This window comes from Micromesistius poutassou (assembly GCF_964030765.1).
Source record: "Micromesistius poutassou genome assembly, contig: SCAFFOLD_5151, whole genome shotgun sequence".
NCBI lineage: Eukaryota > Metazoa > Chordata > Actinopteri > Gadiformes > Gadidae > Micromesistius > Micromesistius poutassou.
The window spans coordinates 1-14,394 of NW_028177519.1; the positions used below are offsets into that span (position 1 = coordinate 1).

The following is a 14,394-nucleotide window of genomic DNA, read 5'->3' on the forward strand; positions in this document are numbered from 1 at the left end:
ACGGAAAGAGAGACTGGTTGTAGTCTTTTCGCTCGGTTCGAGCCCTACTGTTGATGCGGAGAACCGAGCGAAAAGACTACAACCAAACGTAAACAGCCCCATTTCGGTTTACGGTTCCGGTCCGGTTTCCGTTTCAATGGGATTTACAAAATATAACACGACAGAAACTGTATTTCGTTACGATACTTGATTTGGATCATCAACGAACACCAATAACCACTCGGTGAGTTGCACATTTTGGAAAACGAACGTTTAGGGTTGTTTTAAGGACAGGTCTGTGAATGCCCATAGACAGCCATTCTGAAGCAGGCAGGGGTGATTTGAAATGAGCCAAATACCCGAGACAGGACCAAAAGTCAAAATTTCGGTGTCAACCACTCTATTTCATCCTAGACAGACCAGAAAGGGGGCAAAATACCGGATTTGTCCTTTAAGTGTTAAGGACAGGAGCAATGTAATTCAACATAAGAAATATATATAATATATACTATAATAAGAATATAGTATAACTGTACAAAAATATGTCTGACTTGAATTTCTTTCATGGCAGTGTGAGAAGCACAAGGCATTTCTGGTTTTAGTTGGAACTTGTACGGCGCTCGCAATTTTAACCTGCCAAGTCATAATGTTGAAATTAGATCAGTGAGCCCTTAAAAAAAAAAAGACTTTGAATCACCCTCCCCCTGCCAACTTCCGACCCTCCAAACAGCAGGTTATCTCACTCTGAGGAGTATTTAGAAGACACCCTTAATCTCTGGTCTCCTCCGCCTCTCTGTGATCTCCACCTCTCGGGTGGGGTGGGAGCGATTTTCCATTTCCCCGAGCCAAACTCTCCCCCTATCATTCCTCCTGACAGAAGAGAAGCAGGAATTTGAGATAAACATTTAGCAAAAGCAACGCGAGTCATCTCCTGAAGGGAGGTAGGGTGCATGTAGTGGGTTTGGACCCTCCCTACCTCTGGCAAGACGAGGTCAGCTCTCGTTGAGTCCTCTGGCATCTCCTAGACTCAATAATGTTTCAGAGTGATGGACTTTCTTTTTTTGTCTTATTTTGCTCTTTCTGTCTATAACTATTTATCTTTATTTTTTTATTTATTTTAGATGTGAAGGATCTATCTGGATGATTCACATCCGCTTTGTCTCTTTCTCTCTGCTCCTCTTCTTAAATCTCACCATTTCTACCTGAATTCCTAAGTAAAGTTGACCAATACCGGTCGTTAAGATGCTTCTTGTAATACATATAATACATATTATGATACAAGGTTGTTGATGTCCGAGTCAAGAACTCAGTCAATGAAGAGTCAATGACTCCAGGTATAAAGATTCTGGATCCTCAACTAATGTTCCCACTCACTGTGTGCGCCCCCCCCCCCCCCCCCCCCCGCCCCGCCGCGCCCCTCCAGATCTTCCCCTGCAGCTAAACGCGGCGCTGTTCGAGGCTAACGGCGGCTGCGGCTACGTGCTAAAGCCGGCCGTGCTGTGGGACCGCTGCTGCCCCCTCTACCAGCAGTTCTGTCCGCTGGAGCGAGACGTCGAGAACATGACCCCCATCACCTACACCCTCACGGTAGGAGCCTACGTGGAGTTCTCCACTCAGTTCCCCCTCTCGGTTCCCCAGAAGTCAGGGATTGCTATCCGGGACTTTACACACACACACACACACACGCACGCGCACGCGCACACACACACACACACACACACACACACACACACACACACACACACATACATTCTGGCTGTGTGTGTCCACATCACGGCAGTAAAAGTGGTTTGAGTGTTTATTAAATAAGGGGCCGTATGTGCTTGTATGAGCTGTCATGGAGGCCTCCCATTTAGCTGAGAATTAGAGCAGAGTTTATAAAAGGCTGTAAGTCGTAAAGATGTTTTGAATGAGGAAGTAGGCTTCAAGGCTGAGGTTCTTCACGGCTTTTGAAAACGAAAGCTCGATATGCCTTGAAGATAGCTTTGCTGTAAAGCTAGCTATGACTCCTAAGACAGCAGTGTTGTAAAGCTAGCCATATCTTAAGCTAGCTGTGTTGTTAAGCTTGATGTTTCACTAAGCTAGCTATGCTGCTATGCTCGTTGTGTCCTTGCGCTAGCCGTGTCGCTGAAGGGCAGGGACAAAGTTTTTACGAAGGTCCAGGTAGCTACCGAGAGTTTACACGCCTGTTTGACCAGTCGCACGGGGAACATGCAGCGTTTTGTTTCACACCCTAAAGCCAGCCCTAAAATAAAATGTAGCCTACGCACCCCGCAAAATCAAAAAGGTGTATTTCCAGTTGGCTGCAATACACCAACCACTTTTCAACTTTGTAGGGTTTTGCAACGATTTTATCTCATCTCATCTTCAAAATTGCTTATCTGGGGTCGGGTCGACTTTGTCACATTGTTAAATAGCTTTTAGCTTTTTTTTTTACATACGTTAAATGGAGCTGACTATGTCTTGTTTCCGTTTCCGCAAACGTTTGTGGTTGTGAATGCTGTACTGCCCCCTTGTGTTCATGTTAATGTGCGGTGGAACTGTAAATGCATGCAGCTCTGCAAAGATCTGCATTGTGTCTCAGAGTCATCTTCACTATCTCGGGGTGTGAGTTCAGCTCAAGCTAGCCGTGTCTCTATGCTGTCCCTAAGCCGGTCCTTGAGCAGTGCAGTCTCTTGAGACATAAACATCTGTTCACAATAAAAAAGTAGTATGGCAACACTCATAACAGCAGTGACCTTTCACTGAAAACAATGACCTGGTTACTCATAAAGTAAAATGAAAGACATTTTTTAAGATTTAGTCATAGTAATGACTAAAAACTTATGAAAGTATATCAATTAAAATAGGCAAGGTTAAATTTGTGAATATGGAAGTTAATTATTGTTTAGGATGAGGGGTAAACCTGTCATGTGGATTTCATTTTTAGGGATTATCCTTTATGAGCTGCAAATGATGGTCTCATAAAAACTATGATCCTTCATCTTGTAAAGTCCAGCATCTAAAAACAGAGTTGACCTATAGTCTAAACCTCATAAACTTTGTGTGTATGTGTGTGCATTTTTGTGTGCGTGTGTGTTTGCGTCAACCTGTGGTAACCTCACACCCTGTAACTTTCTTGTTGATATCATCGGTGGACTCTTCATTCCCCTCATTCCCCCTAAACAGAGCAGATTTGATTGAGAGGATTATGAAAATATTGGCTTTAAAAAAATACCTACAGAACAAAATGTAAACCCAATGTCTAGAAATGCATTTAACTTCTCATACACTCTCTTCTTCCCTACGCTTTACCTCTTTTTTTGTACTCCTCGTCTGCTTTTAACTCTATCCATTCCTCTCGCTGCCTTCTTGCTTCTTGCTTCTTGATTCTCTCCCTCATCCCATCCGCTCTCTAATTATCTCCTCTTTCATCTCTCCCTCATCCCTTCATCCCTCTCTATCTCTCCTGCCCTCCTCCTCTATCTCACCTCATCTCGTCTGTCTGTCTGTCTGTCTGTCTGTCTGTCTGTCTGTCTGTCTCTCTCTCTCTCTCTCTCTCTCTCTCTCTCTCTCTCTCTCTCTCTCTCTCTCTCTCTCTCTCTCTCTCTCTCTCTCTCTCTCTCTCTCTCAAATAAGTGTATTATGTATATTTATGAGCATAGTTGTTATGTTGTTGTTGTTGTTTTTTTACCGTGGCCAGTGCAAAAATGTACTTGTTGGCTGTTATTGTGGATTTGTCGCCCTCTTCTGTTCTCTGGAGGCCACACATCCTGCAGCAGCTGTGCATTATACAACAGTTAGTTCCGAAATGATATGTGGACAAAAGGTATTCCTCAAGTGCTGAGATAGAGTATACAAAAGGTATTCCTCAAGTGCTGAGATAGAGTAATCAAAAGGTATTCCTTAAGTGCTGAGATAGAGTATACAAAAGGTATTCCTCAAGTGCTGAGATAGTAAAAAAATAAAAAATAATAAAGAAAATACATAATGATGACAATCATGGACATGGCTGTGATTCTCTTTGGTTCTCAGCCTGTGGCCTCGTACCTACGACCGCACAACAGCACTCCGGGGAGTGCTCAGGGGACACTGCTTAAATTCTTAAATTCGCCCAGCAGGTGTGGAGTTTGTTGTCAGTTTGTTGTCAGTTTGTTGACGTGGTCTCCTCCCTCTCCCTCCCTCCCTCCCTCCCAGGTGATCTCCGGTCAGAACGTGTGCCCGGGCAACAGCGCGGGCAGCCCCTGCGTGGAGGTGGACGTGCTGGGCATGCCCGTGGACGCCAGCCACTTCCGCTCCAAGCCCATCCACCGCAACACGCTCAACCCCATGTGGGGCGAGAGCTTCCAGTTCACCGTGCACTTTGAGGAGCTGTGCTTCCTGCGCATCGCTGTGGTGGAGAACAACAGCTCCCAGACCACGGCCCAGCGGACCCTGCCCATCAAAGCCCTCAAACCAGGTGAGGGGAAAACACAGGCCGTTTCTCAATACCAAGTATGCGGACTACGTTCTCGCGGACTTGGAAGTACGTACTTGGCAAGTCCGGACTTTCAAGTACAGACTTCCGAGAACGCGAGTACGCACCTGCAATTGGAACAGCAGCGGACTCGATGATGCATTCTGGGATATTTAACGGTCCCAAGTCCACACGAGTCACCTCCGATGCATCCTCGGTAGAACGGCCTCATCGAGAACGCATCGAGAACACTTCCGGGTTTTACGACAGTACTCGCGTTCTCGCGTACTTGGAATTGGAACAGTGCTTGGGCTACCACTGATGACGTTTATCGAGAACGCAAGTACACGAGAACGCACGAGAACGCGAATTGAGAAACGGCCACAGAGTCCACCGGAAACCACCCCCAGAGCGGCGGCCGTCTGCCTTTCTGCATTCAGCCCCTCTTTGTTTTGATTCAGCGGGCCTTTGATTGAGTCTCGGGCTCCCTCGTATTTGTTTGACTACTGCCCATTGCTATGGAGCTGAATGCATGAGGGCCCATGAGACTCGATCAAAACAGAGTGCGGTGAGCAAAAGTAATGGATCGCAGCCCCAAGGCTGCAACCGTATATGATCCGTTGTAATAATTTGTGTTCATATTCTTTGGGATTCATTATCGTGTGTGTGTGTGTGTGTGTGTGTGTGTGTGTGTGTGTTCTTCAGGTTACAGGCACTTACAGTTAAGAACTCAACACAATGAGTCCCTAGAGGTGTCCGGTCTGTTCATCTACAGCCGCAGGACCGAGGATGGCCCCGCAGGGGGTGCTGTTCCCTCCTCTATGGTAAGACCACCACCGCTGGTCCAGTGAAGTGGTGTCTATTAGAGCGTGGAAACCCGACCCGAGCCCGACGGGACCCGACTGTACCCGACGGGCCGGGTCGGGTTTTTTATTATATATTTTATATATTTTATTATAAATATTTAGAAATGATGCTCTGGTTCGGTCACATCTGTGCTATAAGGAGTTGGAGTTGGCATGGGCGGTTGCTTTTGTGTTAACGTTAATTTTACTTCGCTGGGGACACTCGTGTTCAAGTTTCATACCTGTCCCACAGAACCTCAGAACCTCTTGTGTCCTTTTGTGGAATTGATCGTCATCGTGGCCTTTTTTTGTGGGCCTATTTGAATTCAAATTTGTTACGATTCTGCGCAACAAGCGAGCGGTTACAGCGAGCACGCTTGTGCTCTGTTAACGCACGCTTGTTGCGCTCATCTGTTGACATTTTCAAACGCCTTGCAGTTGTTTAATAAAAGCGTGCTTTCATACACACAAACGTAAACGTTTCATTAGTATGAGAAAAAAATAGACTTCAACTGTGTCGGGCTGGGGTCGGGCTCAGACATATATATCTTGATGCCTGTCGGGCCCGGGTCGGGCTCGGTTACTTCTCTGTCGGACGCGGGCCGAGCTCTGACAGAAAAATGCGGCCCGTTCAGCGCTCTAGCGTCTATGACGTGTGTGTTCTGGGTTGAGTGATGTCTATTAAGATGTGTGTGTAGTGGCGTCTATGACGTGTGTGTTCTGGGTTGAGTGATGTCTATTAAGATGTGTGTGTAGTGGTGTCTATGACGTGTGTGTTGTGGGTTAAGTGATGTCTATTAAGATGTGTGTGTAGTGGTGTCTATGACGTGTGTGTTGTGGGTTAAGTGATGTCTATTAAGATGTGTGTGTAGTGGTGTCTATGACGTGTGTGTTCTGGGTTGAGTGATGTCTATTAAGATGTGTGTGTAGTGGTGTCTATGACGTGTGTGTTCTGGGTTAAGTGATGTCTATTAAGATGTGTGTGTTGTGGGTTTAGTGATGTCTATTAAGATGTGTGTGTGTTGTGGGTTTAGTGATGTCTATTAAGATGTGTGTGTAGTGGGTTTAGTGATGTCTATTAAGATGTGTGTGTTGTGGGTTAAGTGATGTCTATTAAGATGTGTGTGTTGTGGGTTTAGTGATGTCTATTAAGATGTGTGTGTTGTGGGTTTAGTGATGTCTATTAAGATGTGTGTGTTGTGGGTTTAGTGATGTCTATTAAGATGTGTGTGTTGTGGGTTTAGTGATGTCTATTAAGATGTGTGTGTGTTGTGGGTTTAGTGATGTCTATTAAGATGTGTGTGTTGTGGGTTTAGTGATGTCTATTAAGATGTGTGTGTTGTGGGTTTAGTGATGTCTATTAAGATGTGTGTGTTGTGGGTTTAGTGATGTCTACTAAGATGTGTGTGTTGTGGGTTAAGTGATGTCTATTAAGATGTGTGTGTGTTGTGGGTTTAGTGATGTCTATTAAGATGTGTGTGTTGTGGGTTTAGTGATGTCTATTAAGATGTGTGTGTTGTGGGTTTAGTGATGTCTATTAAGATGTGTGTGTTGTGGGTTAAGTGATGTCTATTAAGATGTGTGTGTTGTGGGTTTAGTGATGTCTATTAAGATGTGTGTGTTGTGGGTTTAGTGATGTCTATTAAGATGTGTGTGTTGTGGGTTTAGTGATGTCTATTAAGATGTGTGTGTTGTGGGTTTAGTGATGTCTATTAAGATGTGTGTGTTGTGGGTTTAGTGATGTCTATTAAGATGTGTGTGTTGTGGGTTTAGTGATGTCTATTAAGATGTGTGTGTAGTGGGTTAAGTGATGTCTATTAAGATGTGTGTGTTGTGGGTTTAGTGATGTCTATTAAGATGTGTGTGTAGTGGGTTTAGTGATGTCTATTAAGATGTGTGTGTGTTGTGGGTTTAGTGATGTCTATTAAGATGTGTGTGTTGTGGGTTTAGTGATGTCTATTAAGATGTGTGTGTGTTGTGGGTTTAGTGATGTCTATTAAGATGTGTGTGTTGTGGGTTAAGTGATGTCTATTAAGACTTGTGTGTGTTGTGGGTTTAGTGATGTCTATTAAGATGTGTGTGTTGTGGGTTAAGTGATGTCTATTAAGATGTGTGTGTTGTGGGTTAAGTGATGTCTATTAAGATGTGTGTGTTGTGGGTTTAGTGATGTCTATTAAGATGTGTGTGTGTTGTGGGTTTAGTGATGTCTATTAAGATGTGTGTGTGTTGTGGGTTTAGTGATGTCTATTAAGATGTGTGTGTGTTGTGGGTTTAGTGATGTCTATTAAGACTTGTGTGCTGTGTGTGTAGTGGTACAGTGCAGATGACCGCCGGGCCTATCAGAAGCACAGGCTGACTGTGCACGGCGCCCCGGGCCCGGAGCCCTTCGCCGTGTTCCCTGTCTGCCCACAGACCACCACCAGGCAGCTGCTAGACATGGTCAGTCGAGCCCAGATCATCTCATCCAATCTCATCTAAACAAACATAGTCTAATATAATCAAATTTTAAATATTATCTGATTCTGATATATTCTATTCTGTAACATATCCTTATCGAATCGGATATAGTCTTATCTTGTATTAAATTATCTTAATTAATCTGATCTAAACTAACGTAGTCTAACTAATACAATCAAATTTGAAATCAAATAATCTGAATATAATCAGAAAATATTCTAATCTAATCTGATATAGTCAGAACATATTTTGTCTGATCTTATTGAATCTGATTTAAACATTTTATGTAATCTACTATTTCATAATCATATGACAAAATAAGTTCTGCTCAATCAATCTTTAATTTTTTCTTTAGAAAATTCAATCTAATCTCATCTAACACAATCAACATCTCTCTCCTCAGGTTGTGTCCCCAACAGGAAGTCCCACGGATTACTTCCTGTGCGAGGAGAGGCTCCCCCTCGCCAAGGAGCGCAGTGAGGCCAGGCAGCGGCCTCTGGCGCCGGAGGAGGAGGTGCTGAGGCTGGTCAGCGGGTGGCACACGGAGGAGGGCCTGGTGGGGAGGATCAGCCTCCGAGCCAGAGAGGAGGTGAACCAAGAGCGCGCCCTCCTTTAAACCGGTCTAGACCCGCCGCACTCCCACTCAAAGCGGAACGAACGCTGGGAGTCGGTTTGTCGGCTGGTGATATACACACTGGGATTAGTGAAGTTCTCCCTCACCTTACACATCAGACAGGGAGTTTATGGACTGATGTTGAGTAGCTACAAGACATATAAATATGGATGTTTTGTCTTATTCTAGTAAAAAAAAATAATAATAAAAAAAAAAATTGATCGAAAGATGCAATATCTTTCTGATTTGTTCAGTTTGCAGCCTTGCTTGTACATTGCTTTGGATAGTAGTGTCATGAGGTGTCGTTTTAAACAAAGTTATTGTTGTCTTTATTGTTTCAGAACTGTAATGAGAGGAGCACGTCGGTTGGAGAAGGAGAGGACGAGCTGACAGTGGGAGGGAGGGAGGGAGGAGGAGGAGGAGGAGGAGGGGAAGAGGAGATGTTCTTCGTCCAGGTCCACGACGTCTCTCCCGAGCAGCCCCACACGGTGATCAAGGCCCCCCGCTCCAGCACCTCCCAGGACATCATCCAGCAGGTGGGGAACACACATGGTCACCAGGAAGTAGCTCAACAAATATGGTCTTCAGGAAGTAACTTTACAAATATGGTCATTTAGGAAGTAGCTTTACAAATGTGGTCATTTAGGAAGTAGCTTTACAAATGTGGTCTTCAGGAAGGTGGCTTAAAAAATATGGTCTTCAGAGGTTGCTTTTCGAAATATGGTCTTCAGGAAGTTGCTTTCCATATATGGTCTTCAGGAAGTAGCTGAACTATGACGCTCTTCAGGACATATCTTTACAAATATGGCCTTCAGGAGGTAGCTTTAGAAATACACTGTGTCAACCTAGGCATTCTGCTGTCTCGGTTCCAGACTCTGTCCAAAGCCAAGTACTCCGTGAGCATCCTGTCCAACCCCAACCCCACCGACTACGTCCTGATGGAGGAGGTGACCAAGGACCCCGGCTCCAAGAAGGCGTCGACCGCCAAGCCACTCCAGCGGATCCTGTTGGACCACGAGTGTGTCTATCAAGCTCAGAGCCGGTGGAGGGGGGTGGGGAAGTTCATCCTCAAACTCAGGGAGCAGGTAGGCGCAACACACTGAAGAATCCTGGCTTACACTATCTAAAAACATATTAATAATAATAAAGTATGGATCTTTAGATTTTAGAGAAGGAGGAGACCAGCCATATTTCGGTGTGTAAAGATGTAGAAGTTTGAAACCCACTCATGTGTATGTCCCTCTCCAGACGGCTCGCGAGGACAAGAGAAAGGGCATCTCGTTCGCCAGCGAGCTCAAGAAGCTGACCAGTCGCGGCCGCAGCACGTCGAGTGGCGGCAGCGGCAGCCAATCGGTGACGTTGTGCCACGACGGCCCCGCCCACAGTAAGGATGAGCGGGCAGCATGCTGTGTTGCGCTGACGGAAATCCAGGAGTGAGACTCTGGCTCCCCCTGCTGTCTGTGCATGAACAAGGCAACAGAGGTACAGTCCCCCTTTAACACCCCTTAACACCAGGTCAGACCACGTTAGACATAGCACACCCTTCACCGTCACTTAACCAGATACCTAAACCTTATGGATAAGTGAAGGTTAAGTGAAGGTAAGGATTTATCTGTAAAATAACAAACCCTACCGTAACATTATTACATTTTAGGTATACGGTTGAGTGATGGTTAAGTTAGGATTAGGTAAGGGTTTTGGCCTTAAAAATAACGAACCCTTACCATAACTAGTTAAATTAGTTTTAATTTAGGTAATGGGATTGATGGTCACTCAACCGTATGCCAAAATTAAACTAAACTAACACTAACCACATCTAATCTAATACCTCAAGTTAATACCTTCAATACCTAATACCTCCAGATATCTTGAAGTAATAAAAATATTAATATATAGTAATATAGTGACACAATTTTTTCAGTTTCAATATTTGTCGACGTAAACAATTTGTAAAACGGTTAAAGGGGTGATATTATGCCTCCAGGTGTGAGTGTGATTAGCCATTGAAAGCCGTGAAAATCAGTGACATCACAAGTGGTGGTGTCCATCTAGTTGTATACTGGATAGATCAGTCTACCAGTCTACCCAGTGGACTGTAGCAAATGTTGCTTATCTATCTAGGTGGGCACTTTTAGGCAGATTTTCAATTTCAAAATTTCAGATTTTTGGCATAGTATCACCCCTTTAAATTCATTAAAACATTATTGCTACTTCACAAATCGTCAGTCGCCTTCAACTCTGTTACAACAGACCTTCAATGTAAAATTTGGAGAAAATAAATAGTAACTGTAGTCTTGTCATGAATATTTGATTACCAACCCGTTATTATCAGTTGGTACAGCTTTTTGATATATTTTGCCCTAATTTCAATTGCTGATTTAGCGTTAAATTATTCTGCATTATTTGTTGGAGTGGCAGCCCTACCCTAAAGTTTGTCTTTATTTTGCATGTTTGATTGAGAATGAGAAGTGAACAACACCTTGATCATGTATCTTTTTTGATGTTGTGTTAGATTTAGGCCACCCCACCCAGTTTTGTCATGATTTAAAGTTTTTTTAAATTCAGATTTAATCCTATTTCGCTACCTTACCTGTGTGTGGGATTCAATGGTTGATTAATCGTTAATTTATCACGTTAATTTGTTAATTAGTTATGTTGAACAGTGACGGTATCAATTAGTTAATTAGTTCATTTATTTGTTAATTTATAACTTTGTGAATGTGATAATTGCAGTGTTAATTAATGAATGTGTTCACTTGTTAACGGTGTAAGCTGCCCCTCTTCCTGTGCAGGGTGTCTGTCTGCGGGACTGAAGGCCTGGGTGTCGGAGGGCAAAGCGGGGGCAGGACGGATCCTCCTGACCTCGCCCACGAGGTCGCGACCCCAACCCCGACGGGACCACGCCTCCACTGCCTCTCGAGCCCTCCAGACCTGCCAGCTGTACCTTCTGCGCAACTGGAAGATCCACAAATGAAACCCAGAAGAGAGGGAAAAGATCATTAAAGTGATAACGGATGACATCCTCAATGCAGTTTAGTAAGGACTCGTTGCCCAAGTTCAGCCCAAAGGAAAGGTTTTTCCCACAATCTGTGAGTTTGTACGCGTTTGGGAGTTCTTGGAAACCGCTCCTCTTGTGCAAAGGACTGGAGTCCGCAGTTAATTGAGGGCACTTAGAGGATTCTGTCTGGCCCCAGAAGCTGGCTTAGTTGCTGTACAGGGTCCTGCCCAAACCCTATTGGTCGGATGAATGGGATTTGGATCACTCCAGGGGGTGACCGTTGTTTGGTTGGTTCGCTGGTTGACGGACAGGTGCTCCAGCCACTCAGAAAGCCTTTCTCCACGGAGCCCCTAGACATGGTGAAGGTGCGATTGGGCTGCCCCCAGGTTTGACTGGACGCGGTCACTCAACCTGCAGCTGTTTATTTATTTATTGTTTTCATCATCAGGAATGTGATTTAGAAAAAAACTAAAACGCTGTTTCTTCGGAATGAAGCGGAAGTTACATGTCTGATCCATTAACGTTTCTCACGATGAAATGATTAATGGGTTGTTACCTTTCAATCTCCAGAATAATTTGACAGATGACCCCTGAATACAAGTCAAGGCTCCTGGGTGTGAACAGAGATTGGTCATGATTTAGGCTTCTAGTAAGGTTCAGTAACGGTATATATAGTAACTATGAATCAGGCTTCTAGTTAGGTTCAGTTAAGGTATATATATAGTAGCTACGAATCAGGCTTCTAGGTAGGTTCAGTTAAGGTATATATATAGTAACTATGAATCAGGCTTCTAGGTAGGTTCAGTTAAGGTATATATATAGTAACTATGAATCAGGCTTCTAGGTAGGTTCAGTTAAGCCAAGGTATATATATAGTAACTATGAATCAGGCTTCTAGGTAGGTTCAGTAAAGATATAGTTACTATGAATTAGGCTTCTAGTTATGTTCAGTAAAGGTATATTTAGTATCCATGCCCATTTTTCTAAAAGAAAAAACGCACATAGGATAGCAAAAGGAGTACACTCAAAGCATTAGTGGTGGAACGTGTATGAATTAGGTATTTTGGAAGGTTTCAGTTTGAGGGAAATGGTTGATAATGTTTTGATGTACTGTCAGATAACAATCGGCAGCTTTTGGTCAAGGTAGACGGGCTATTAAGTTGTTTCTTTACTTCTTTATATCGTTGACATGATCTCTAAAAAGTAATATATAATTTAAATAATATATGAAATAGTAAGTAATCGCAGAGCTCATCAATGATCAGTGATGTTACTTATTTGCCCTGAGCTTGCGGAAAAAGGCCTGATGACATCACCGATGAGGGTGTGGCCAACAGTTCCAACTGTTATTCCATTTGAATAACATTTTTGTAAACTACACAGAAGGCTTATACCAGTGTTGTCCCAAAATCATTTGATCAAAGAATTCAAATTTGGAAGAAACTTATGTGTGCCATAAAATGTTCCCCATTAAAACACAACAACACAAACAAAGTATTTTCTAATAAGATGTCTCTGGGACAGACATGTTTTTTTTTTTTTCAAGAAGTAACTTAAATTCTTGAATTATGCCTTAAAATGTTTTCCTATTTCTTTACATAATGAAGAATGAATGACTTTTATGGGTATTTTCTAATGTTTTTATTACTTCATATTAATGAGCGGCAACACACATTTTATTTTTGTTATTTACACCCATCTTAAATTTTACAATTAAGAAGGCTTTCCAGAAATCTTCAAGTGTTGAGAATGATATAGGTCATGTCAACATCAGTGCAAGTTAAGTTACAGTTTCCATATCCCAGTCTAAATGTTCATCTGTTGTTTGTCATAGGCTGAGTTGTAGCGTTAGCATGACAGCTATGTGAAGCTAACGTAGCATAACTAAAGTTATTATAGCTAATGTTGGCTAATTTTTTACCTGATTTAAAGCTGATATCCAATAATTAGTTAAAGTTTAGCTTATTATTGGATATGGAAAGCGGTTTAACTGTTAAACCCATTTCCTTCCCTATATGTAGGCAGTGCTTAGTTAAGTGTGACTCGATTGTAATGTCATATAAAGGTACTTTTAAATACATTTAATAATTCTATTGTTTCCATTTTATAGTGGCTTAACAATTAGATTTATTATTTTAGTCTGGTTTAATCTGTTGTAAATGTATATATTTTTATCCAGGGTCACTGATAGACAAACAGGAAATCATCCCTGGGCCTAACATATAGATGGAACTCAGACTCAATGTGGCTGTAGAGTTGTATATACACACACAAGGAGATTAGTTTATCTTTTAAAGAGTTTTCTTTAAAATGCTCAATGTTTTATGTTTTTCATAGACAATCCTCGGGTAGTCTGATACTTTTAAACAAGACGTCTGGATGTAGAGCTTAGCTATTAGCTAAGCTATTAGCTATTAGACTTGATACCATTTGTTGCATGCATTTTTTTCTTTAAATGGAGGTTCTCAGATGATTAATTATTTCAATGGCAAGTATAGTTTTTAGCCTTTAGCTCTAACTTGTGAATGTTACCCTTAAGCGTGTTGAAACTGTGTTAAAACTGTGATACATGTGTGTAGGATTATTTATCGAACGACATGCCCTGGTTGGCTGTTTATCTGTTATTGTGTGTGTGTGTGTGTGTGTGTGTGTGTGTGTGTGTGTGTGTGTGTGTGTGTGTGTGTGTGTGTGTGTGTGTGTGTGTGTGTGTGTGTGTGTGTGTGTGTGTGTGTGTGTGTGTGTGTGGGTGTGTATGAAGTCTCGAAGTGTTTTAAATTGTTTTCTTAATTTATTTGTGTAGGTGAGAGGGAAATCCCTCCTCTACAATTACACTAAAATGTAATATTTGTTCAGTTGTGTAAATAATAATTTTTACTTAAGTGTTGACTGTAGTGGTTACATTTCTGGTGTTTATTTCTTCAGGAAAATGTCCAGCTATTATCTTGCTGTGTCTTTGTAAATGTAGGAAGATTAGGGTGACACATTTTGATGGAAGTGTAGAAGTAGTTGTGTTGTGTATATTTTTTTTAAAAGTGTAGGCCTATTTGGTCGTTGTGTTGTCCAACGT

At 42.6% G+C, this 14,394-nt stretch overlaps 1 protein-coding gene across 1 annotated transcript; it reads left to right on the forward strand.

The window, feature by feature from the left end:
* Window positions 1-1,303: 1,303 nt before the first annotated feature.
* LOC311376050 (1-phosphatidylinositol 4,5-bisphosphate phosphodiesterase epsilon-1-like) lies at window positions 1,304-11,790 on the forward strand (the record flags this gene model as incomplete). The annotated part of the gene is made up of 10 exons (XM_084490954.1): window positions 1,304-1,313; window positions 1,403-1,566; window positions 4,156-4,417; window positions 5,120-5,238; window positions 7,570-7,698; window positions 8,120-8,305; window positions 8,671-8,865; window positions 9,202-9,414; window positions 9,578-9,811; window positions 11,122-11,790. The coding sequence occupies 9 exons, from the start codon at window positions 1,304-1,306 to the stop codon at window positions 9,764-9,766; spliced, it is 1,467 nt and encodes a 488-aa protein (XP_084347080.1). The 3' UTR covers window positions 9,767-9,811; window positions 11,122-11,790.
* Between the last annotated feature and the right edge of the window lie 2,604 nt (window positions 11,791-14,394).